The sequence below is a fragment of the Bufo gargarizans genome, chromosome 6 (assembly GCF_014858855.1).
Source record: "Bufo gargarizans isolate SCDJY-AF-19 chromosome 6, ASM1485885v1, whole genome shotgun sequence".
NCBI lineage: Eukaryota > Metazoa > Chordata > Amphibia > Anura > Bufonidae > Bufo > Bufo gargarizans.
In genome coordinates this window covers 146,814,196-146,841,614 of record NC_058085.1, presented here as the reverse complement: position 1 = coordinate 146,841,614, position 27,419 = coordinate 146,814,196, and the positions used below count along the sequence as shown (strand labels likewise).

Here is a 27,419-nt window from a genome sequence, read left to right as displayed (position 1 = left end):
AGACTGGTGAGGAACAGGAACCAGTTTGTATCGTGGGAACAGGTCCACTGACCGGTCGCTCCTAACGAGATGAGTAGAATCCTTCTGCGCAAACCCCCATTTGTGATTGTGGCTAATGCTACACTGCCACACAATGGGAGTTTATGAAGCCTGATTTATATCTATACAGTTGTTGTCATTAACCACTGCTGAGCATTTTTGTGAAACTTAGTGACCTGCCCCCACCTGAGGCTAAGTCATTGATACTGATGCTGATATCAATCCTTGTGGGCCCCTGACGAACTGAAATACATCAGAGAAACGCGTCGGGCCATCTTATGTTTACTGATTATTTTCAGCATATTCAATACATGAGTGTCGGGTGATTCACGGATGTGACACCCGAATACACATTTTTCTTGCAGGACATAGGTCTTCACTGGTCTAGTGTTGCTTTACACAGTCGTTTCCCAGGGCTCTGGGAGCGTATCTGTGGGTGGTATATGATCTGTCACTATGGATTCCCCCCCCCCCCTCCCCTTTCCTACCCCTTCAGGACGAAGCTGGGCAGTCGGAGCACTGCACAGGGACATATTTAGGGGCAGTATAGGAGGTTGCGGTGTACCAGGAGAAGGGCCCTTTGATTAGGGTAATAATAGGTGTGGTATTCGTCACAATAACCTATCCTCAGGAGGGGAGATCAATATCAGATCGACGGGGGTCTGACTCTCGGCACTCCCACTGATAGCTGTTATCACTAATTGCGGTGACAGAACCAGGTACCAGAACTAGCTCAGTACGCCGTATAGTGGCCATACCTAGTAACCGCAGTATGGCGCCTTTTCACTTGTAAACAGACTTAATACCGTATAGCCCAGGGATGTCAAACTTGTGGCCCTCCAACTGTTGCAAAACTACAACTTCCTTCAGCTATCAGGGAATTCTGAGAGTTGTGGTTTTGCAACAGATGTAGTGCCATGAGTTTGACATCCTTGGTATAGAGGAATAGTCGTAAATATACATTCTTTAATTGTTCCTGTTTGTGGATCCCCCAAAACATGGATAATGGCCGTGTGCGTTCCGCATTTTTCAGATTGGTACGTCCTGCCCTCTGTTAGAAATGCCTGTTCTTGTCTGCAACATGGACGAGAATAGGACATGTTTTCTATATTTTTTGTGGGGCCGCAGAGTGGAAATACGGATGTGGACAACACACTGTGTGCTGTCCACATCTTTTGCAGCCCAATTGAAATGAATGGGTCCACATTCGATCCGCAAAAAATTCTGACCAGATGCAGAGCAAAACTACGGTCATATTTTATTTATTTTTTTCTCCTCAATTTTGGAACCATGTTAATTACATTTGAAGTCAATATCTAGGATTTTTATGCACTAAATTTGTTTCTATTTTCAATTTCTTATGTAGCTGGAGTCATCTGTGATTATGCATGCCATTGTTTTAATCTGTTGAGTGATGCAGAGAAGACCTTGCCAAAAGCCCAGATGTTTCCTGGTTGTTCCTCTTTTGAAGAGTGATTGCATTATTATTCTTCTCTTGGACAGTGTTGTCAAATGATCTACCTTTTATTTTGTTTTGTTTTTCCTGTTTTGCAAGGTTGATACTGGTTTTGAAATTGAATTAAACCAAATTAACAACTTGTAAGCCAACAACACCACTTGATTACTTGGCATTCTGGTTGAATCTCAACTTGCTTGGCTGGTCTTGATGTCCTGTAGTGGTGCTGCTTCCAGTGTCTTGTATGCAATGCCTTAAGAATATTGGTCTCAAGATATACATTTTACTATACTGAACAGAAAAATATGGTACAAACATGGTGTGAGCATACAGTAAAAAAAAAGGGACCCTTAATGTTGAAAAGGAGCTGTGGTGGTTGAGTAAGTGGCTTTATTTTTTTAGGCAGGGCAAATTCCAGGCTGTATCTATAGTATCGGTGGAGCGCTTTTACCTATCGATGAGCTAGTCTTGAAGAGAAAGCAGTGCTCATACAAGTGCCGCCTCAGTTTCAAACTGCTGTTCGTCAGAATACCCTTAGTTGGACCACCAACGATCAGATTGGTCATCTGTATTTACTGGCTGCACAACCCCTTTTACCTACCTACATGCAATGGTAATGAGGCTTAAGTAATTATGCAAATTCCCTAAGGGTGCATTCACACGACCGTATGTATTTTGTGGTCCACAAAACGCTAATCTACAAAAAAATATGTATTTTACATCCTTCGTTTTTGTGGACTCATTGTAACAATGCCTATTCTTGTCTGCAAAAAGTTATTATTTTTTTTTTTTTTCCAAGGCTGCGGAATGAACATACGGATGTTTGTGGGGTTTTTTGTTAGTTTTTTCGAACCCATAGAAATTACTGGGTCTGTGTGCGATCTGCAAAAAATGCAGATTGGATGCGGACCAAAAATACAGTTGTGTGAATGGGGCCCCCATCCTTTTACAGGTTGCCTCCGTCCACATCTTCTAAGATGGCTCTTTATTCCTTTACTGACCCTGGAATTATTGTAAGTTACCAGCAAACTGGCCAAACCCTATAAAGTAGTTTTGACATTTGTGTCCCTCCGACGTTTTGTTCTTTACCAGAGGAAAAAGACTGGAGTTTTGGACATATGTAAATGAGTCCTAAGGATCGTTTTCATTTTGGGGGAAAATTTATTGTAGTGTCACTAGTGCCCAAAAAGTATGCCCCTTCAGATAATGGACCATGTACCGTAAAGTTCACCTAATTATGTCCAGTAGGCTTTTTTCTTTGTCTCATTTTTCCTCAAAAGACCGTTCGGTATTGTATGTATTCGTTATGTGGATATATTTTTGGCAGAAACCTTCAAGTCCATGTTCTACTGGTGGAGAAATTTGACAGCTGCTTTCACAGTCATGACAGGAGCCCGGTAATGAATGTAACGTACACGGGGAAAACCGATCCATTCAGACGGACGGATACTTGCTTTATTTCTTTGTCAATCTATAAAATGCTTTTTGCGCTGTATGATGAAATGGCCGGTGATCACATGGAGCAGATTTTCTTTTAATGAGGTTTCCAGTCGCCGTTTTGTTGGCAGGACATGGTTAAATATTTCTCTACGCATTAGCAGGCAGTAACTGTGTTTGCTTTGTGCACTGGTCCCTATGAGACGAAGTTTGCAGGAGAATTGACTCGCTGTTTGCATTTCGAATTGGCGGCAGTGACTTGTAGAAACCAGGTGGCTCTTATTATATGTCTGCGTTACCTGAACCGCGTGATATTTGACTGTATAGTTACAGGGAGTATTCAGTAATATCCCTGCCTGGGGGCCTATGACTAATGCGTATTACAGATTCTACACTGGTGGAATCCTTGTTTCGTCATCTGGCTCAGGGATCCTACGATACATCTCACTACCGTGGCTTCTATGTTTTTTCTTTTCTGATGTGCTCAGCATGCAGAAGGAGTCGTGTTCTGCAGCATTCCCCTTCCCCAGCGATCACCACACACAGATGAGGAGAACATAAGAGTGGTGGTAATGCTGTAACCTTGCAGTGGTCCCAACCAAGGTTATCGCTGCGTGGAAGACGTAGTGAAGGATCTAGTTTCAAGGAAATAATCTTGGCTGGGGAAATAACATTTTTAGAAGTCTTGTAGTAATGACAAGGCAGGGATTAATAAAGCGGTCACCCTGGTCAAAGCAACAACCGGCTTTGCCGATAGTACGAGGATAAGACTTTAGTATGGCTACTTCTCCACTACCTCTTTTTATTATGTTTTTGGCATTCTGTGTGATTTTTTTTTTTCTTTTTTTTTTTTCTTCCGGGTCTTAAAACCCAGCGACAAAAAATAAATAAAAAAACGTGCTTGTAGGGTGTTTTCTATTTCTTATTGGACAGCATGTAAAATGTAATGTGAAATCATGCTAACTGTAATTGTTAATCCTATACCCTTGTTTTGAGTGACATTGGACAATTAGGCCTCATTCGCGTCTGTGTCTATGATGAAGTCATGGCAAAATGGTCAGTGGCTCATCCATGAAGACGTCTGTGAAGGATCCATTCATCTGTATGTCTGTCTGTTTTTTGACCTCCACATATTCCAGGTTGGATAGGCTGTAAAGTGGTTTCCAGGACGTATTCTGGCTACAATCTGTGAAAACCAGGGACCAAACATGGATGTCCTTTGCGTTGCCTGTGCATAAGGGATCCGTAATCATGGTCAAAAGTAGGGCATGCTTCCGTGGTGTCACCACAGAACCACAGTTCGGTTGTAAATGCCTACTGGGTACGTGATTGGTGCATGGGGACCACGAACAGAACACGTATGTGAATCACTGACGTCTGAAAGAGGCCTTAAAGTGTCCCCCAAAAAATGTGAAAGGGTTGTCTGAGTGTAGGAATAAATGTCCATTGTCCTGGGCATGGTGTAACATGACGAATAAAAGCACTCGCCTGTTTAAAGCGCTCCCGATTCGGCTCCACAATCTCTAGAGGCTGATGTGCCTTTCTACATGGTGGCCTATGCAGTCCTTTCAAGGTGTTCAGCAGCCAACTATCCGGGTATGTGCACACTTTTATGCAGATTTTCTTGCGGATTTTGCCGCATTGCCACACGTAGTATGTTGCATTCGGATTTTAAGGGGATTTGCCCCAGATTTCACCCTTTGTAATATACTGTGCTCTGAAAAATCAGTTGTCGTGCTGCTGATTTCAAATTCATGGATCAGTTACACGTACTGTAGATGTGCAGAAAATGACTTTGCTGTTTAGATTTAGAAAATATCTACTTTGTTGGTAATGTACTAGGCTGTAGATTTTCCACATGTGATGCCCACCTTGTGCATGTGGCCCAATAAATCCATATTCGAAGGGTCTATTCACATGTATTGGTTGAGATGTGTGTAAAATTGCATAAAAAATGGTGAGCAGCATATTTATTTTTTAAATACATGTATATTGTTTCACCTGTAAAAATAGAGCAGCCAAGTACTGCATTGTGTAAGGGTCCATTCACACGTCCGTAAGTGTTTTGCGGATCCGCAAAACATGAACACCGACAATGTGCATTCCGCAATTTGCGGACCGCACATTGTTGGCACTATAATAGAAAATGCCTAATCTTGTCCGCAATTGCGGACAAGAATAGGACATGTTCTATTTTTTTGCGGAAACGAAAGAACTGATGCAGAAGTGCGGATCCGCAAATGCAGATGCAGATCAGCTAATGCGGATGCGGACAACACATTCCAGCCCCATTGAAAATGAATGGGTCTGCACCCGTTCCGCAAAATTGTGGAACGGATGCGGACCCATTTTGTGGACGTGTGAATGGACCCTTACTGTTGCAAGGCTGTATTTAGTTTTGCTACATGTGAACTCACCAGCACATCCGGTTTTAGGGCCTAAAGGCATATTTCAGTTTGTAGGTATCCCCTATCCACAGGACAGGGAATAGCCATTAGATCGGTGGGGGTCCTACCGTTGGGACCCCCACGGATCACAAGACCTGTGCCCCCCTGCAGCCCCCCCTGAAATAAATGGAGTGTCCTGTCAGGCATGTGTGCGTCCCTCCTTTCATTTCTTTGGGAATTCCGGAGAGAGGTGTACTTGGCTATCTCCGGAACTCCTATAGAGTTCTATAGAAATGCATGGAGCGGCGACACTTGGATCTCTCCCCCCACGCACACACACACACACACACACACACACACACACACACACACACTGATCTAATAGTGGTATAAAATAAAAATTTTATCTGTTTTCTTCAGTGAATTTCCCCTTTATTTGAAGTCCTGCGAAATGCCTGGATGCTGAATTTTAGAAACTCGGCTCTGTTCCTTCTGCAGACTAAGCGGAAACTATATTATTCAGTTACTCGGTATAGCTTCTTGACCCTTGCAGGTCATGAGAACTTTTCGTTTCTGGGCCTTGAAACATGCATCTAGCGGTCACATTTGCGTTAGTAAAACCATGGCTTCTGCATTCAGGCTGTCCGTGTATGTCACAGCAGATGTGGCGGGACATCTCTCCTCTTGTAACGCCACAGCTAAGAGTGTTTAGGAAGACATTAACCTATATCTGTCTGCATCGCTCAGATATAATGCTTTAATAATTTATCATGTGACTGTACAATCTGGAATGACCAGTAAGCGGTTTCCTTATGGCAAATCCAATTTCATCTCGTTCTCTCAGAATAATGCTACTGGATAGTAGGTACCTTGTAATTGTAATATCGCACCAATTAACTTCCCCAGCCACTAGACCTCCTTACTTTAATGGTTTTGCTTGATGAAGGATTTTCCTTAATGGACTTGTCCCAAGATTAAATATTAAATTTCTCTGTTCTCAATTGAAATCCTTTTGAATAAAATCTTCCATGTCTACATGTTGCTATTACATAAGTTATGGCGCCCCCTGGTGCTCTTTTGATTCTCTTTCAGAGCGTCCACCTAACGTCCTGTGCTAGTGGTTACTCATGCCCAGTAGGTCATCCCATCACATGGATCCTTACTGGGACTTGACTTAATAGGTGGACGTTCTGAGGGAGAATCGGAAAAACACCAGGGGGCACCATGACATATGTGCCAGAAATGGATGCAATGGAAAAACAGTTTTCAGCAAAATGAGAGAAGTTTTAATAGGTATTCATGAGTCAACCACTTAAAAGGGTTTTCTGAGATTTTTATACTTATGACCTATCCTCAGGATAGGTCATCAGTATCTGATCGGTGGGGGTCCAACACCTGGCACCCCCGCTGATCAGCTGTTTGAGAAGGCGCCAGCAATTCTGTGACCACCGCGGCCTTCTCTCAGCTTTTCCTAAGCTAGTGAATATACGTTCATGTGGCCTAGGAGCAGCTCAGCCCCGTTGCAGTGAAAGGGGCTGAGCATGATGCCAAGCACTGCCCTTGTACAATGTACGGCACTGTGTTTGGTAAGGTGTGAGGAATGCCACAGAGCTCACAGGAGCGCCGGTACCTTCTCAAACAGCTGATTATTGGAGGTCCTGGGTATCAGACCCCCACCGATCAGATACTGACTACCTATCCGGAGGTTAGGTCCTCAGTATCAAAATCCCGGAAAACCTCTTTAATATCTGCCTATACTTGCTGCATGTCCCAGAAACTTTAAATCAAGAGTGTTCCAGTACAGTCACACTTGTACACGTAAAGGCTGTCCCAACAGAAATGGTCATTGTTCCCCATTGTAACAAATCGGATTCTAGGTGTGAGGTGTTGGTAAATTTAGTTTGTAAATTTGGGGCATCTACACCTATATACCTGGCCATGCTCCACAACCTGTCCGGTAACACCCGCTTCTGGACAGAGTTTACATATGTATTGTCCATTTTCAATCCAGGATGAGCCATATTTGCCGCAAATTCAGGACTTCTGGCAACTATGGGTGATCTGTTGGTTGGCAATACAGATATTTCATATTGGAACAGTTTGACTCTAAGGCTTACACTACATGATGGGGGCAGATTTCTTCATGTGTTTAGGTATGGGTCGGCATAGCATTATTCACACTGTATTAAATTATGGAAACGCATAGTCAGCAGTATACAGACAGAAATCTGGGGACCGTTATTAAAAAAAAAAAAACACGAAGCTGGTTCGGTTCTTGTACTTCCATCATGATAAAGGGAAATCCAAATTATCTACGGAGATATGAAAAAATGCAATACAAGACTGTTTCATTTAGCTACCAATTAAATTATGCCGATAGAGGGCAGAAATCATTATATGAACAGCTCTTCTTATAGATATCATATATTTTGTCATGTACGTATATTTATGGATGGTGTGAAATGTAGTTGACCTGTGAAGTGGTTCAGAAAAAAAAAAGTGCATTTGGAGAATTCTTGGTTAAATTGCTTTTATTATTCTTTAAATATTAATGGCCTATCCTCAAGATAGGCCATTAATATCTGATTGGTGGGGGTCCGACACCCCACACCCCCTCCGATGAGCTGTTCTGCTGCAGTAGCTCTGGCTCTAGAACTACACTGCTCTGTCCACTTTTGTCATGGACAGAGCTGGTAACTGCAGCCCTGCCGCCATTTACTGTGCTTCAGTGGAGCGGCGTTACAGTAACCAGTTTAGTCCATTACAGAAATGGATGGAGCTGTGTAGTTCCAGTGCTAATACAGAACAGCTGATCAGGGGTGCTGAGGATAGGCCCCAAAAATGCTTAAGGCTACTTTCACACTGGCGTTCTTGTATCTGCACAGACTAATGCAAACGCTTGTATCCGTTCAGAACGGATCAGTCTTGAGTTACATTGATAGTCAATAGGGGACGGATCTGTTTTCAATTGCACCATATTGTGCCAGTGAAAAACTGAGCCGTCCCCATTGACTTGCATTGTAAGTCAGGACGGATCCGTTTGGCTCTGCATCGTCAGGCGGACACAAACGCTGCAAGCTGCGTTTTAGTGACAGTCTAAAAAACGCAACGGAGACCAAACTCGGCCAAATTAATGCATTCTGAACGGATCCATTCAGAATGCATTGGGGCTGTACTGATCCGTTTTGGGCCGCTTGTGAGAGCCCTGAAACAGATCTCACAAGTGGACCCAGAAACGCCAGTGTGAAAGTAGCCCTTAACTGGTCACTGCACTTTCAACCAACTTGGCGTAAATGAATTGTACAGGTGACTGTAAGAAACTTTGCAGTATAACTTATCAGAGTGAAAATTCCTCTTTCTCTGCTTGTCTGGCTCTTTTTCTCCTGGCAGCTGACAGTACGTTTGCTATATAGTAATGCCGCATGCTGAATAGAGCATCACATTGAAATCGGTAGGATATCTGTGTAGTACTACTGGCATGCACATCTCCATTCTGTCCGATAGAAAGAAGACTCTAGCGAATGTTTCCCCCCTCTTGCATCCATATTCCTTAACTTAGCAGCTGATCAGAGGTTGTCTTTAAGGCCTCATGCACACGACCGTTGTTTTGGTCCGCATCCGAGCCGCCGTTTTGGCGGCTCGGATGCGGACCCATTCACTTCAATGGGGCCGCAAAAGATGCTGTCTGCATCCATTGCTCCGTTCCGCGGCCCCGCAAAAAAAATATAACCTGTCCTATTCTTGTCCGCGCTTTGCAGACAAGAATAGGCATTTATATTGCTGGCGCCCGTTCCGCAAATTGCGGAAGGCAACACGGGCGGCTTCAGTTTTTTGCGGACCGCAAAAAACGGAATGGTCGTGTGCATGAGGCCTAAGGGCTCTTTCACACCTGCGTTATTGTCTTCCGGCATAGAGTTCCGTCGTGGGGGCTCTATGCCGGAAGAATCCTGATCAGGATTATCCTAATGCATTCTGAATGGAGTGAAATCCGTTCAGGATGCATCAGGATGTCTTCAGTTCCGGAACGGAACGTTTTTTGGCCGGAGAAAATACCGCAGCATGCTGCGCTTTTTGCTCCGGCCAAAAATCCTAAAGACTTGCCGCAAGGCCGTATCCGGAATGAATGCCCATTGAAAGGCATTGATCCGGATCCGGCCTTAAGCTAAACGTCGTTTCGGCGCATTGCCGGATCCGACGTTTAGCTTTTTTAGAGTGGTTACCATGGCTGCCGGGACGCTAAAGTCCTGGCAGCCTCGGTAAAGTGTAGCGGGGAGCAGCATACTTGCCGTCCGTGCGGCTCCCGGGGCGCTCCAGAGTGACGTCAGGGCGCCCCAGGCGCATGGATGACGTGATCGCATGGCACGTCATCTATGCGCATGGGGCGCTCTGACGTCACTCTGGAGCGCCCCGGGAGCCGCACGGACTGTAAGTATACCGCTCCCCGCTCCTACTATGGCAACCAGGACTTTAAAAGCGTCCTGGGTGCCATAGTAACACTGAAAGCATTTTGAAGACGGATCCGTCTTCAAATGCTTTCAGTACACTTGCGTTTTTCCGGATCCGGCGTGTAATTCCAGCAAGTGGAGTACACGCTGGATCCAGGACAACGCAAGTGTGAAAGAGGCCTAAGCCTGGTTTACACACTGAACCGTCATACAAATCCACACCCAAAATCCATGATTCCATCCATATGTATACAATTCCCAGTCACAATATGAGGATTTCCACAACCGGTTACCCATACTACAGATTTGTAGATGCATATATTCGGCTGCAGAGTTGGAATTTGTTACAGCTCTATTCACTTACATTGGAATTTCAGTGCGGTTTCAGCTACCTAAATACACAGTGGGAGATTTATCAAGCTGGTGTAAAGGAGAACTGGCTTAGTTGCCCATAGCAGCCAGATTCCCGCTTTCATTTTCCAAAGGTCTTTTGGAAAATGAAAGGAAAAGTCTGATTGGTTGCTATAGGCAACTAAGCCAGTTTGATAAATCTCCCCCGCAGTGGGTGAATTCGGCCTTAAATTCAGTACTGGTTTATGAAAATTGGTTTTGTTGAAGGTCATTGGTCCATGTCCCAATTGTAATCAGTAGTCTGTTGGGTGCAGTATTGTATCTGTTAGAAAAGGGCAAAAATGAAATGTTATTTTTTTTCATTTTGCATTTTGTTCAAGCATTTGGTAGATATGGAAATCTGTCATCCATGTGTCTTCTGCCTGAGATGAAAGTAAAATGATATGTAGTTTATAACAGGTCTGTGCCATCTGCTTACATGATGTATTCGCATAGAAAAATGTTTCCCTTGTACGTGGGATTCATGTGACATGCTCCACCGTAAATAAAATTTCATGAAGATTGTAGTCAAACCAGTAAGTACAAGAACGTACTGGACAATATAGGAATTTGTTAAAATACAAGACGTGTATGTGTGAAACGTGTAGCCCGTTTCGGAGACAGGCAGTCTCCTTTCTCAAACACTTCATGTTAGGCCTCTTTCACACGGGCGAGTTTTCCGCACGGGTGCAATGCGTGAGGTGAACGCATTGCACCCGCACCGAATCTGGACCCATTCGTTTCTATGGGGCTGTGCACATGAGCGGTGATTTTCACGCATCACTTGTGCGTTGCGTGAAAATCGCAGCATGCTCTATATTCTGCCTTTTTTTACGCAACGCAGGCCCCATAGAAGTGAATGGGGCTACCCTTCCCCCCCTTCCCGTATGTGGTGTGTCTTTTCTTTTTTGTCAGTCTGATTACTGTTTTCATGTCTTGATAGGAATACTTCAAGACTAGCTACTTTTGGAGTGTAGTCTTTATTTGTCCGCCATGCCCTTTATTATTTTGTTTGGTCGCTATCATGGTTACCGTATGCAATGTATATTCAGACTATATTGTCAGGATACCTGTGTGTTTCCTGTAGTAGTATGCTGGACGGGTTTCGGCTATGCCTTTTTGTGATATGTGATGTAACATGTTGCAAGCTTTATAATACTCTTGAAACTTATAAATAAAGAATAAAAAAAAAAAAAAGAAGTGAATGGGGCTGCGTGAAAATCACAAGCATCCGCAAGCAAGTGCGGATGCGGTGCGATTTTCACATATGGTTGCTAGGTGACGATCGGGATGGGGACCCGATCTTTATTATTTTCCCTTATAACATGGTTATAAGGGAAAATGGCATTCGTACTACAGAATGCAAAGTAAATTGGGGATGGAGGGGTTAAAAAAATTTAATAATTAAACTCAACTCATCCACTTGTTCGCGCTGCCCGGCTCGTCTTCTTTCTTCTTCTTTGATGACCTGGGGGAAAAGGACCTTTGGTGACGTCACTGCGGTCATCACATGGTCCATCACCATGGTGATGAACCATGTGATGAGCGCATTGATGTCACCAAAGGTCCTTTTTCTCACTGCTCATGTGCACAGTCCCATAGAAATGAATAGGTCCGGTCACAAAGTTATAGTAGGCAGAGATTTCAGTCACTAAGTTATGGTAGGCGGAGTCTGCCCTTGTTCTGCTGTAGTGCTGGCCAATTGCAGCACAGAGCTCACAGCCTGGGAGGTTATTTTCTCCCAGGCTGTGAGCTCTGCTCTGCGATTGGCCAGCGCTACAGAAGAACAAGGGCAGACTCCGCCTACCATAACTTTGTGACCGGAGATACCGGAGGGCATAGCAGGAGAACGGAGCGGCGCCAGGGGATAATAGTAAGTGCAGTGAGATCCCCGGGCGCCGCTCTCCATGTCTGTATACTTAGTTCAGTGTCATAATCGGTGAAAGGTCTTCTTTAAGGCTGCGTTCACATCAACGTTCAGCCTTTCAGTTCTCCTGCTCCATTTAGGAGCAGGAGAACGGAAAGGACGGATTCGGCACATAACTGAGCCGAACGGAGCCTACGGACCCTATAGACTATAATGGTGTCCGTTAGGTTTCCGCTCAGAGGAAGATTTTTCAATCTGAGACAAAAGTCCTGCGCGCACAACACATTATAGTCTATGGGGTCCGTAAGCTGGTTCGGTTCAGTTATATGCTGAAGCAGTCCTTTCCGTTCTCCTGCTCCTATAACTGAGCAGGAGAACGGAAAGGCTGAACGCTGATGTGAACTCAGCCTTAGCCCTCATGCACACAACCGTTGTTCGGGTCCACATCCGAGCCGCAGTTTTTGTGGTTCGGGTGCGGACACATTCACTTCAATGGGGCCGCAAAAGATGCAGACAGCACTCCGTGTGCTGTCCGCATCCGTTGCTCCGTTCTGTGGCCCCGCAAAAAAAGATAACATGTCCTATTCTTGTCCGTTTTGCGTACAAGAATAGGCATTTCTACAATGGGCCGCCCATTCCGTTCCACAAATTGCGGAAGGAACATGGGGCAGCTCGTGTGCACGAGGCCTTACTGGTTTGGCTATTGTGTTCGGACACCGTAGCTGCACCCGGACAACTATGCTGTAATCAGAGTTGATCCTACTTTGCATAACAATCTCCGTTGAGCGCATATTGTACTGATTCACTCTACAGAGTGCCTTGTGTGTGTGCTTGTGCTTGTTGTAAGCATCTTCAGTAATCTTTTCTGTAAAATTGCTATGTTAAGTGTCCTGCACCGTTCTAAACTAAGTGAGGTGCAGCTCTTCTAATAAGAGGAGGACTTTAGAAGGCAGCCACTCCAGGGAAGTAGATTTTGGTACAAGTCCCAGAGCAGCACAATTTCAGCCTTTTCACCTTGAGTTCTTTTGTCACCTCATTGCCTCAGTCGGCCTGAGGGATTATGTTAATTTTTGACACTTTACTAATATTCTACTGATGTGTGAAAGCACATTAAATGTCTCCGTAGTGTTCCGGCCATAATTATATTATCAGAGATTAGTGTTACCAGTATGGAAGATGTAGGCCTCTCCAGCGTCTTGGGTATGTTTAGAGTTGTGTGCCAAGGATGCCTACTTGTAAAGCCTTTATCAAATTGGTAGACTTTTTTATTTTTATTTTTTTTGAAAGGAGAACAGTTTTTTGGTAGCGGTATTTGTCACTCATAGCAATAAAGAGTTTTCTGGGACTTTACAATTGATGACCAATGTAAGGAGTCGAACCCCTGCCAATCTGAATTTCATTCTTCATCTGAATGGGGTTGTTTTGGCGGGAAGCACATGGATCTCTGCAAGCCACATTCGGGTGAATGCAGCTGCTCTTCAGTCACAACATTTTCTGCAACAAAATCTGCTGCTGCCTATTAAGGCTCCCTAAGGCCTCTTTCACACGGGCGTCATGTTTTTGGACCGGATAAGATGCGGGTGCGTCGCGGGAAAATGCGCGATTTTTCCGCACGAGTGCAAAACATTGTAATGCGTTTTGCACGCGCGTGAGAAAAATCGGCATGTTTGGTACCCAGATCCGAACCCGGACTTCTTCACAGAAGTTCGGGTTTGGGTTAGGTGTTGTTCGCGTGGCCCGGCTTCTCTTCTGTCTTCATCTTTGCTGTGCACAGGAAAAGGACCGTTAATGACGTCACTGCGCTCATCACATGGTCTTTTACCGTGGTGATGGATCATGTGACGGACCATATGATGAGCGCAGTGACGTCACCACAGGTCCTTTTCCTGTGCACAGCAAAGAAGACAGAAGAGAAGCCGGGCTGCGCGATCAAGTGGATTAAGGTGAGTTAAATAAAAAAAATTTAACCCCTCCAGCCCTATTGTACTAGGCATTCTGTATTAAGAATGCTATTATTTTCCCTTTTATACCCAAGTTATAAGGGAAAATAATAATGATCGGGTCCCCATCCCGATCGTCTCCTAGCAACTGTGCGTGAAAATCGCACTGCATCCGCACTTGCTTGCGATTTTCACGCAGCCCCATTCACTTCTATGGGGCCTGCGTTGCGTGGAAAACGCACAAAGAGGACCATGCTGCGATTTTCACGCAACGCACAAGTGATGCGTGAAAATCGCCGCTCATCTGCACAGCCCTATAGAAATGAATGGGTCCGGATTCAGTGCGGGTGCAATGCGTTCACGTCACGCATTTGCACCCGTGCAGAAATATCGCCTGTGTGAACACAGCCTAAGGGTCTACAGCGTAATACAGTACCAGAAAAGTGAATGAAATTCGCTGAATGTCATGCACAGGGTGGGAATTGACCTGTGACGCAGCTTATAAAATCTGCAATATGTCAATTGTTTGTGCAACTCCGCGGCTGATGTATTGTGATTTCCCCATAGACTTCAATGAGGTTGTTAAAAGACAGAAAATCTACACCAAACTGCAGAAAAGTTGCACAAAATCCTTTATAAATAGGGCTGTGTTCATGAGGATTGTCTGCAGCTAGTCTCAGTCGAGCATGTTCACTTTGATCACTGTGGGTTGTATTTCCTGTGATGGACACTGCTCATCTGGAGTGGATTTGCAGTATCATAATGATTTTTGATGTCCATTCCTCCCCTGCAAAACTGTAGTCACATAATGCCGTGCGCCTACAGTTTAGTAGACTTGTGCGCCTACAGTTTAGTAGACTTGTGCGCCTACAGTTTAGTAGACTTGCGCGCCTACAGTTTAGCAGACTTGTGCGCCTACAGTTTAGTAGACTTGTGCGCCTACAGTTTAGCAGACTTGTGCGCCTACAGTTTAGCAGACTTGTGCGCCTACAGTTTAGCAGACTTGTGCGCCTACAGTTTAGCAGACTTGTGCGCCTACAGTTTAGCAGACTTGTGCGCCTACAGTTTAGCAGACTTGTGCGCCTACAGTTTAGCAGACTTGTGCGCCTACAGTTTAGCAGACTTGTGCGCCTACAGTTTAGCAGACTTGTGCGCCTACAGTTTAGCAGACTTGTGCGCCTACAGTTTAGCAGACTTGTGCGCCTACAGTTTAGTTCAGTAGACTTGGCCTGAGTTCTTGTTGCACTTTTCAAGTTTTTGAGATCTTTTAATTCCAGCGTTCAGTGTAGTCCTTTAGTCCTCAACTCCAGTGGCTCAGGGCCCACCTACCGGTCATGATTTGAGAATATATTCCATAGACTGTGATAAGTCCCGGAAATGCTGAAAACATGACCTGCTGGGGGGTCGTAAGGAAAGGAGTTGAACGCTGCTTTGGTAACATAGGGGGTCATTTATCAAATTGGTGTAAAGTATAACTTGCTAAGTTTTGCCCATAGCAACCAATCAGACCTTTCATTTTCCAAAGGAGCTGTCCAAAATAAATGGTGGAATCTGATTGGTTGCTATGGGCAACTGAGACAGTTCTACTTTACACCAGTTTGATAAATGACCCCCATAGTTTGTAGGGCTGAAAAGAGACCTCTGTCTATCCGGTTCAGCCTGTTATCCAGCAAAGTTGATCCAGAGGATGGCAAAAAAAACATTCATAAGGTAGAATCCAATTTTCCACATTAGAGGGAGAAAAACGTCCCACCTCCAATAAGGCAACCAGAATAAGGGCTCATGCACACGACCATTGTTTTAGTCCACATCCAACCCGCATTTTGCATGAGTTGGATGCGGACCAATTCACTTCAGTGGGCCGCAAAAGATGTGGACAGCACGCAGTGTATTGTCCGCATTGGTATATCTGTTCCACGGCACCCACAAACGAAATAAAACGCCTTATTCTTGTCTGTACTATGGACAAGGATAGGATGTTCCATTCCTCATAATGCGCAATGCACATGGCCAGTATCAGAGTTTTGCGGATCCGCAATTTGAGGACTGCATAAATGGCGACGGTCTCTTCCCTGGTGTTTCAGGTCCCTGTAGAACATCCCGTCTGTCACATGCACTTCTCTGGCTTCAGTGGGATGTGCTGCTTTGGGACATGTCACTGCTGGCGGCAGCACTACATACGACACCTAATGTTTTGCTACGTAGCAGCAGTTAATAAGAATAAATTGTATAGCATGTACATGCACCTAAGGCCTTGTTCACGTTTCCATTTTTCGCGGACATGTGCTGTCCGCATTTTCCATGGACAGCACACAACCTTTTGTTTGTTGGGTCAGTGGTAAAATAGCGGAGACATGCACCTCTTTGGTCCGTAATGAGGACCAAACACACCCATTGAAGTCTTTGGGTCTGGGAAAAACCACTGACCCAGCATGGATGGCATGTGTGTTATCAGTGGTTGTTCACGGACCATTGGGTGGAGATGCTCTGGAAATTAACTTTTCAGCCGGGCAGTGTCTGTGACATACGAATGACACACAGAGGGCAAAAAATGAACATACGGACATCTTCACAGATGAAACACATCCAGATTTTCCACGGACGTCAAATGGACGTGGAAATGTGAACGAAATCTTAGGTTCTGTGCTGTTCCAGCCCTTTCATTTGGCTTGTACACTGGGGAAAGTTAACTGCATAAACATCAAATGTATCTAAAGGGCACCATTCACCCGAGGCTTAAAGCCTGTCATTTTGGCCACCATCGGGTTGCTATACTTCAGTATGCTTTACTGTAAAGAAGGCGCCACACAAAACGTATACCTTGTTATATTTTTTTTTTACATTTTGTTTGCATAAAGTTGTGTTTTTTTATTTATTTATTTATTTTACACAATTGGAGTGAATGGGCAATCGACATCGGACCCTTTAGTTTGAGCTGTATGCTGAGTAATCATCCTGTTATATACGGTACCTCCAATAAATGGCTCATAGCCTTAGGGATCTTTCAGACGAGCACATCCTGTGCAGAAATCATGCTCCGTGTGTGAGAATGGTTTCCTGTTATGGACACAGCTTGTTTCTCAGGAGCACACAGAATTTTACTGATTTTATAATGCTGTGTATCTCTCCATGACCTTACAATGCTGTCTGTATAATTCAGCACATACAGGTCATGCAGAGACACGCAGCATTATAAATCACTAAGGGCACATTTACACAGCAGTGTCCTCGCTGTGGCTGTATTAGGCCTCCTGCACATGACCATAGGTGCCCCGTTGCCGTATTGCGGATCGCATTTGCTGATCCGCAATACACTGGCACTGTTGTGTGCATTTTGCATCACGGATGCGGACCTATTCACTTCAATGGGTCCGGAAATGCGGAATGGTGCAGAACGGAAGCACGGAACAGCACTACAGAGTACTTCCGTGAGGTTTCGTCCCGTACTTCCGTTCCGCAGAAAGATAGAACATGTCCTATTTTGCGGAACGGCCGGATCGCGGACCCATTAAAGTAAATAGGTCCGCGATCCACTGCGGCTGCCCCACGGTCGGTGTTCGTGCATTGCGGCCCGCAGCAAGGCCACACTGTTTGTGTGCAGGAGGCCTTACATGGGGCACTCCGCATCACACATGTGGACCCATTCACTTGAATGGGTCCGCAAACCGGGACATGCGGTGCGGAAGCATGGATCGGAAGCACTACGGAGTGCTTCCATGGTGTTTCTGTCCATGCCTCCCCACCACAAAAAAGTAGTACATGCATTTCTTTTTTTGTGGTGCAGACTGTCGGATGCGGATCGCGGACCCCATTGTGAAGTGAATGGGTCCGCGGTCAGCAGCACGGGCCCTGCCAGCACACAGTGTGCATGAGCGCTAATTGCTGTGTCCATAACAGGGAATCGTGCTCACACACGGAGCATGATTCCTGCACAGGGCACACTCATCTGAAGCTGCCTTACTTCATTCTTATTGTATCTGTCCATATTCGTTTTGCAGGGGGTTGTTTTTGTTTTTTGGGAGGGGGGAAATTGGTTTCTGCCTTCCAAAGATAATAAAATGCCAATTGTCCTGCGTTGTACAGTAATCTCAAATCAGACCCTAGCCTACAAAAGCAGTTGCTGTGTTTTCATAAACCTTATGAAGGGTTAAATGAGCCGGTTCAGGGCATAGTTTCCCCAGCATATGAATTGTTGGGTGACGTGAGGAAGAAAATCCCTCATTGACAAGCGTCCAATATGCTGGGGATTCCTGAGAACATTCCTCTTGCATGTGAACACCTTCTGAATATTAATATAAAGAGGCTCTCAGTTCCTCTCTCCGCAGCTGGAATCATTTAGTGCGTCCGGGGCTCATGAAATGCTTGTTGGTTTTCTATAAATGGTTGGTTTTAATGAAGGAGAAAAAGCATCTACAGTGAAGCGCAGCAGCAGTGAGGCATTGGGGAGACTGAATACAAGTATGTTGAGTGTAAAGTTATTTTACCCAGGGCGACCATTGGGACAGTTATTGGGGATGACTCTTGTTCCCGATAATTGCTGTGTGTAAATGTTTTGCCGATCACCCGAAGGGATCATTGATTGATTGTATCTTTAGGCCAGCATCCAAAATCTACAGCATCCACAATGAATCTATATCTATATAGGGACAAGAGATCACAGTAATCATCACTTGCACCATATAGAGGAGAGGGTTGCTGCACCTAAAGGCACCTCTAGCCTCTGCTCACTAATGGTGCCCATACATATTAGGTTGATGTTGACCAACAATCTGTTGTGTATGGGGATCTCCACACCCTCCACCCAGTGGCAGATGTCGGTAGAAAGAAGGATTGGGCATGTTGGCTTTCAACATGCCTCATCATTGTCCCTGGTTGAGATATCTTGCCGCAATAGGGGTTAGGCAGCAGTTTGTCTCCCTATCCCCATTGAAAATACATGGATGCATGGTCGACCGTGTTGATGGGAAGTTATTGGATATATCTATATATAAGCAGAGAGCTACTGTTTTATCTTAAAGCTTCTCTGCTATTCTAAAGCTGGCCATACAATTTGCCAAGGCTGATTCCTCTAAAGCCGCTCCCCCCGAATAGACGTGCACACTCGGCTCAGCTACATGTGCATGTGATCTGAATGGGGGAGAAGAGAGTGACCTCTGGTGGCTTCTCTTCCGCAGTCCTTCGTTCCCCTGACATCTCCTGTCAGGGCATACTCATAGATATTAGATGGTAAGGGAGCATGTTCTTTCTGCTGTAGCTCTCTCCCTGTAACTGCCACAGCTTCTAACGGAACATATGGCTGGTGGCGGTTGAAGATGTAAACTGAGCACGTGCGACCACCTCAGTGAGATGGACAAAAAAATAAGGAAAAGACTAAACAGCAGGTGGCACTATAAAGATATATTTTATTGAATAGCTCAACTTGCTCTATTAAATGTTTAATTACATGCAGTTACAAAAGTATTGGGGTGCCATGATGAGGCCCGCAGTCTCCAGACATGTTGTGTCTTGTGTAGTTCCCATATTTATCAGGACTCCTAGCAATTATTAGCCATTGTGGGACTGCTCCAAGTCCAAAGGTGATCAGATATAAAGCGTTCATTGTGCTTGCAGAGTCTGTGGGCTGCAGGCGCGCGATAAGAAAATGTTTGCTTAGGATGTGCTGCTCCCTTTAGTGGCTTCTGACGCTGCAGAGATTTCTGGACGTGGCCTATAGAAGATGTTAGTCGGTGACCAAGGAGTGCTTCCCCGGTCATGACTAATGCAACTGGGGTGAAGTTGATGCCCGGCATAACTTGGGGTTAACCCTTTATTCTGTCAGTAAATCCGAATCCGTTACATCTTATTGCAATGCATTAAATGGAAATATTACTCTAACCATGAAGGGTCTGCAGTATGTGAGTGATAGGAGGTGCACACCGTCATGTGACTTTATTTCACCCGGGGAACAATTTTAAAAGAGTTTTCTAGCTGGAATTTTTAGGAAAAAATTTACAGTGGGTTAATAATAGAAGTGGAACTCACGGACTCTCCCGTTCTGACTCCGATCAGCTCCCTGCTGTTCTTATGTATGTACCTGGTCCTGTCTTGAAATACGGGAAAAGCCAGGAGTGGATCACCACAGTTAATGATTGTCGGATCAGGCATCTCCTCATTTTTTCTGTGTTGCTGAGATGGGACCAGGAAGTAGAGAGCAGCCAATACGTTTGAAATTATTTAGTGGTATATATAACATATATATCCTATTTTAAAAGCATTTGGGACCTTGTATATTAACCATTTCTTACCAGTGGTTGACGTTATGTGTAACGGACCTTTTAATAGAGTTAAATTGCAGAATAACAACCCCAATGATGAATGGCATATGTGCTTTTGTTTTCTAGGTGCACCAGAGACTTCCTGCATGGCTCTGCCAAAAAGTAGCCTTTTGCAGTGCAGCATCGCCCTCTGATGGTGAGTAGGAGTATTACTATTTGTGCTGTTGGTCTTATTTTTTATTTTTTTGCATCATCCAAAAGTGATTATGATGAATATACTAATATCATGATGCAGTAGTTTCTGTAATGATTTATTTTTTAATTTTTTTTTTTTTTTTTTTTTTTTTTTTTTTTAGATGTCACTGTGACTTACCAAAACGGGCTTCCTGTGATCACCGTCAACCTCCCATCCCGTCAAGAGAAATGTCGATTCACTCTGAAGCCCATTTCAGATTCAGTGGGAGTATTTCTGCTGCAGCTCCAGAATGAAGATCGAGGGATTGACAGAGTAGCCATCTACTCCACAGGTTTGACAGCACATTTCTGTATCTGATCTCCGAAAGAACTGTGTTCTAATCAGTAAGAAAGAGTTCAGGGACGCTTTTCAGCTTTACACTCCTGTGTATTGGAGGGTTCTCTATGGACTTCCTCTTTTAATAAAGCTGATCCCCGTATGACTAGCTGAATATGGAAAGTCCTCCTGCCAAGGAACCCTTTGGGCTCAGCTGACCTTTCCAGTCCACCTATAGTTTTCTCTGTAATGTATAGACCTCTCTGCCACATGCCCCCTCCTTCCTCTCTATTAAATATATACAACTCTTATACATTTGGGATCGACTGATATTGATTTTTTTTTTTAGAGCCGTTACCGATAATCTGAACTTTTTTTTTGTTGTAAATCTTTATTTTTAATTTATACTTAATATTTTTTAGTTTATTTTTACTATGTCCCCCTTTGGGGGCTAGAACCCTTGTCCTTTTCACCCTAATAGAGCTCTATTAGGGTGAATAGGACTTTACACTCTCCCTGCTGCCCTGTGCTTTGTGCAAACAGCAGCAGGGAGCTGACTATGGCAGCTATGGAAGGCTTCAGTAGCGTCCTGGCTGCCATGGTAACCGATAGGAGCCCCAGGATTACACTGCTGGGGCTCCGATCAGAAGCTGCCACTGCCACCAATGAGGGGGAGGGGACCCTGTGGCCACTGCCACCAATGACTAATACTAGGGGGGCTTGGGTGGGAGGGTGCACTGCACCACCAATGTTTTTAATACTGGGGTTTGGATGGGGGGGGAGGCGCACTGCACCACCAATGAAGATAACTCGCCCATTAATTCAAATACAGGAGGCGGGTGCTGGCTGCAGATTCATATAGCCATACCTGACCTCTATGAGCGGTAGCTGCGATCCGCGGCAGTTAACGCATCAGGTACGACAGGGGTTAACTGCCGCGGATCGCAGCTATTTGTCATAGCGGTCGGGTGCAGCCTCATGATTCTGCAGCCAGCTCCCGCCTCCTGTTGAATTTGAATGAGTGAGTTAACATCCTTGGTGGCGCAGTGGCCACAGCTTCTCCTCTCTCCTCTCATTGGTGGCAGCGGCACAGAGGGAGGGAGACGCTGCTTCCTTCTCCCCTGTGCTGCTGAGGCAACATGGATTGGGCTGACAGCAGCGCAATCCATGTTCTCGATTCCATATCGGCAAGGTTAGCTGCCGATAACTTAGAAAATTCTGAATATCAGCTGATAATATCGGCAAAACCAATAATCGGTCGATCCCTATTATACATAGCCACTAATTTTGGCGTTTATATGGTTCATTGTCTTTTTCAGATGGAGCCCGTGTAGCCTCTTCTACAGGGATTGACGTTCTTCTACTCGATGACTTTAAACTGTCGATTAATGAAAAAATGTACGATGTACGGACACCAAAAAGAGGTAGCGTGCCTTGAACTGTTTTCTTTTAAAAGGTCACTGAGCTTTCCAAAGACTTTTAATATGTCATAGTGACATACCAAAGTTTATCAGTAGGGTACGAGTGCATCGACCCCCTTTGATCACCAAAACACGGAGAGAGAGAACTGATTGCATAGTGTGCTTTCTCCTCACTGCAGGAGATGGTATAGAGATGGGCTCAGACTGGACCTGTTTGCTGCAGTGAGGAAACAGAGCACACTATGCTATCGCTACTCTCTCCTCGTTTTAGTGATCGGTTGGGGTCTCAGCCCTTAGACTCCCACCATTGAAAACCTTATGACTAGACATGTGATGTAATTCGTTCACGCTTTGTTTGGTGGTAAAAGCAGAAATTGTGTTATGGATTCCATTACCACGGACCATAACGCAATTCTATAACTGAATGCCTTTAGAGGCATTCCGTTATTTATTCCATCATAATAGAAGTCTATGCCCTGCATAATGCATCTGTCCCGTTTCCGTTATGCAGGAGAGGACTCCCCTGCATAACGGAAATGGGACAGATCCGTTATGCAGGCCATAGACTTCCATTATGCATTCCGTCATAGAATTGCGTTATGGTCCGTGGTCCGGAATCCTTAACTCAATTCTGCTTTTACCACCAAACGAAGCGTGAACGAATTTCAAAATATGAAATTAGCTCATCTCTACTTATGACATATGAAATGTTTTTTTTGAAGGCTCAGTAACCCTTTAAGCAGTAGTTGCAATATTGGAAAAACATGGGTTGCCTTTCCTTAGTTTTTGTTATCCTATGGTTCCTTTTTTTTATTTATTTTTTAGTATTTTTTTTCTTTCTTTCAGCTAATAACGTGGACAAGGTCAAATACACATTAGATCGAAGCTGGTTGATGGTTGAACAGCAGTTGAACAATCAATAATCTGAACGATCATTTCTTTTGGACACGGCCATACATATAGTAGTCCATACTGGTTGTTAGAGCTGTGCAGACTGCCCATACACATTAAAGAAACTGGGCGATGAACAGAAGATCTTTCTGGGAACCTTCTTTCAAAGAAAGATCTTTTGTTCACAAATGATCTTTTTTTTAAATAAAAGATCTTTTATCCAACTATTGGACAAAAATATTAAACATGGCCGATTTCTTTTCAGACAGTAATGTCTGTCATCAGTTTGCTAAAACTAGGGTTGAGCGAAGCGCCCTTCGGATCATAGATCTGAAATCTCTTTGTTCAAAACTTAGTTTGACCCGTCTCCATACAGCATTTTAATGTATGGGCTGTGTGGATGTGAAATTTGTTAAGTCTGAAGTCTCGGATTGCTTTCGTGAAATGTTTTTTTAAGTTGTACAATCGAAGTCGGAAGTTCTTCACCGAAGTCTTGTGAGACTTCTGACTGGAAGAATTTTACCTCCGCACAGCCCTTATATTTGAATGCTGTAGGGAGACAGGTCTCTGTAAAGCTTTCAAATAAAGTTTTGAATAAAGAGACTTCAGATCTATGATCCGAAGCGCGCTTCGCTCAACCCTAGCTAAAACAATCGTTTATTGTTAAATTTCACCCGACAGACAATCATTTGGCTGAAATCGGCCATTTTGATAAACTTTAGACTAATGTGTATGAAGTTGTGACATACAGTCAGGTCCATAAATATTGGGACATCGACACAATTCTAATATTTTTGCCTCTATACACCATCACAATGGATTTGAAATGAAACAAACAAAATGTGCTTTAGCTGCAGACTGTCAGCTTTAATTTGAGGGTATTTACATCCAAATCAGGTGAACGGTGTAGCAATTACAACAGTTTGCATATGTGCCTCCCATTTGTTGAGGGACCAAAAGTAATGGGACAGAATAATATTTATAAATCAAACTTTTGCTTTTTAATACTTGGTTGCAAATCCTTTGCAGTCAATTACAGCCTGAAGCCTGGAACGCATAGACATCACCAGACGCTGGGTTTCATCCCTAGTGATGCTCTGCCAGGCCTCTACTGCAACTGTATTCAGTGCCTGCTTGCTCTTGGGGCATTTTCCCTTCAGATTTGTCTTCAGCAAGTGAAATGCATGCTCAATCGGATTCAGGTCAGGTCATTGACTTGGCCATTCCATAACATTCCACTTGTTTCCCTTAAACTCTTTGGTTGCTTTTGCAGTATGCGCCGTCAAATGAGTTCTGAAGCATTTGGCTGAATATGAGCAGATAATTTAGCCCAAAAAACTTCTGAATTCATCCTGCTGCTTTTGTCAGCAGTCACATCATCAATAAATACAAGAGAACCAGTTCCATTGGCAGCCATACATGCCCACGCCATGACACTACCACCACCATGCTTCACTGATGAGGTGGTATGCTTAGTGTCATGAGCAGTTCCTTTCCTTCTCTATACTCTTCTCTTCCCATCACTCTGGTTCAAGTTGATCTTGGTCTTATCTGTCCATAGGATGTTGTTCCAGAACTGTGAAGGCTTTTTTCGATGTCATTTGGCAAACTCTACTCTGGCCTTCCTGTTTTTGAGGCCCACCAATGGTTTACATCTTGTGGTGAACCCTCTGTATTCACTCTGAAGTCTTCTCTTGATTGTTGACTTTAACACACATATACCTACCTCCTGGAGGGTGTTCTTCGCCAACTGTTGTGAAGGGTGTTTTCTTCACCACGGAAAGAATTCTTCGGTCATCCACCACAGTTGTTTTTCCATGGTCTTCTGGGTCTTTTGGTGTTGCTGAGCTCACCGGTGCGATCCTTCCTTTTAAGAATGTCTCAAACAGTTGTTTTGGCCACGCCTAATGTTTTTGCTTTCTCTCTGATGGGTTTGTTTTGTTTTTTCAGCCTAATGAGGCTTGCTTCACTGATGACATCTCTTTGGATCTCATCTTGAGAGTTGACAACAACAGATTCCAAATGCAAATAGCACACTTGAAATGAACTCTGGACCTTTTATCTGCTCATGGAACAGCTGAGAAGCCAATTGCCCCATTACTTTTGGCCCCTTAACAAGTAGGAGGCTCATATGCAAACTGTTGTAATTCTTACACAGTTCACCTGATTTGGATGAAATTAAAGCTGACAGTCTGCAGTTAAAGCACATCTGGTTTGTTTAATTTCAAATCCATTGGTGTATAGAGCCAAAAATGTTACAATTGTGTCAATGTCCCAATATTTATGGACCTGACTGTACATGTAGTGTGCTTGTCTGGTGCAGTTGTCCATGTTTAGACAGATGGAGCTAGCCCGATTCACTTAAAGGGAACCTGTCACCGGGATTTTGTGTATAGAGCTGAGGACATGGGTTGCTAGAAGGCTGCTAGCACATCCACAATACCCAGTCCCCATAGCTCTGTGTGCTTTTATTGTGTAAAAAAAAAAAAGATTTGATACATATGCAAATTAACCTGAGATGAGTCAGGGACAGGACTCATCTCAGGTTAATTTGCATATGTATCAAATCTTTTTTTTTTTTTTACACAATAAAAGCACACAGAGCTATGGGGACTGGGTATTGTGGATGTGCTAGCGGCCATCTAGCAACCTATGTCCTCAGCTCTATACACAAAATCCTGGTGACAGGTTCCCTTTAATATGTATAGAAATAACTGTGGATTTTATTAGTTCTGTGTATCATGTAACATTTTGGTTTCCATCTTTATCCAGAACTATTAAGCCATGAACATGCATCGACCATGAATGATATGAAGCATCTTGTGCAGCAGTTGCACACTTCTATGCATATCAATGATTTCCAGGTCAACAGGGAGAAGGAGCTCTGCAGTCGACTAGAGCAGCTTCAGGAGCAACTTGAACCTCATGAAAAGGTATGTAATGGCTTCTTCACACCCCTTTTAATTCAGCATTTTCAAAGACTTCTAAAAAGAAAAAGCCTTAACTTTCAATTTTCATTGCATTTTCTACAAGCGGTTTTGGTGTCTTTTTTTTTTTTATCTATTATTTTTTTCTGTCATTTTGTAAAAAAAAAAAACTTTTTTTCTCCTGTTTTTCAAGATCCATGGAGAGCCTATGCAAAATGCCATAACCAGGGCATGCTGCAATATGAAAAAAAAATCACTGAAAAGGAAAAAAGCCACAAACCAAAACACATTTTTATACAGTGCATTTTTGTATTTCTATTTTGAAGCGTTTTGGGGACAATGCGAACAAAAAACCATGAAAAATATGGCATTTCCCACAAAAGTGCTGTGTTGGTGATTTTACGAGTCCAAGACATCCCTGAGTCCCCTCTCTGAATGGCGCAGTAGTTCACATGTCAGTCCACTGCTTCATTCACTTCTGTCTGACAGCACTCTATCTTCCCCATAGAAGTGAATGGCGGACTGACAGGCGCACTTAATTGGAAGCAACGCTGCAGTAACCAGCTCTATCCACTAGCTGTGCTGTGTAGATCACGTGGCCACCCCCGATGCGGGAGCTACTGCAGAACAGCTGATCTGTGGGGATGCATAGGCCATTAATAGTGAAATCCTGGACAACCCCTTTAAAATTATACCGCACAACATTCACTATTCCGCTTCACTATTCTTTTACAATATTGATGCATGGAGAGTAGGTAGCTTTTAGAGATGGTGGTATTCAACAAGTAATCATTTACTAATCCTCAAGAATAACCTTTGGGATCAACATTTGGAATGGGATCGATATTGTTCCACAGTTTTTAATATCCTAGTGCAGTATCTTCATTGGTAGATATTTCATGTCTTTCCCTGGACTTGTAAAACATCAATTGCATTGTGGAAAACAAGATATTTTTGGCCATTTTGGAGTTCTGGATACTGTATACACGTTCATTGATGTTCCATAAAAATGTCTGATTCAAACAAACGTTTCACTTGATATGCAATAAATGTCTGATAGGGACTTCCAGCAACCTGGAGGACCGGGATGACTGACCCCCTTGATGATGCTGGTGGTAGTTATAACCATAGGTGGTACCTACAGCTGTTAGAGCAGTTGAAAAACTAAACTTTTTGATGTTTTGAGAGTCATCTTTCTTCTCTTTGTGAAAAGGGAGTATAAGGCTACTTTCACACTGGCCTTTTGGTTTCCGTTTGTGAGATCCGTTTAGGGCTCTCACAAGCGGTCCAAAATGGATCAGTTTTGCCCTTAATGCATTCTGAATAGAAAAGGATCCCCTTAGAATGCATCAGTTTGCCTCCGATCAGTCTCCATTCCGCTTTGGAGGCGGACACCAAAACGCTGCTTGCAGTGTTTTGGTATCTGTCTGACGAAACTGAGCCAAACGAATCCT

At 44.0% G+C, this 27,419-nt stretch overlaps 1 protein-coding gene across 1 annotated transcript in view; it reads left to right on the top strand.

The window, feature by feature from the left end:
- MCU (mitochondrial calcium uniporter) overlaps positions 1 to 27,419 on the top strand; it is a 102,757-nt gene that overhangs the window by 63,921 nt on the left and 11,417 nt on the right. The window contains exons 2-5 of the mRNA XM_044298881.1: positions 20,342 to 20,411; positions 20,572 to 20,742; positions 22,046 to 22,150; positions 25,811 to 25,971. Coding sequence (XP_044154816.1) covers positions 20,342 to 20,411; positions 20,572 to 20,742; positions 22,046 to 22,150; positions 25,811 to 25,971 — 507 coding nt within the window. The remainder of the gene's footprint in view (positions 1 to 20,341; positions 20,412 to 20,571; positions 20,743 to 22,045; positions 22,151 to 25,810; positions 25,972 to 27,419) is intronic.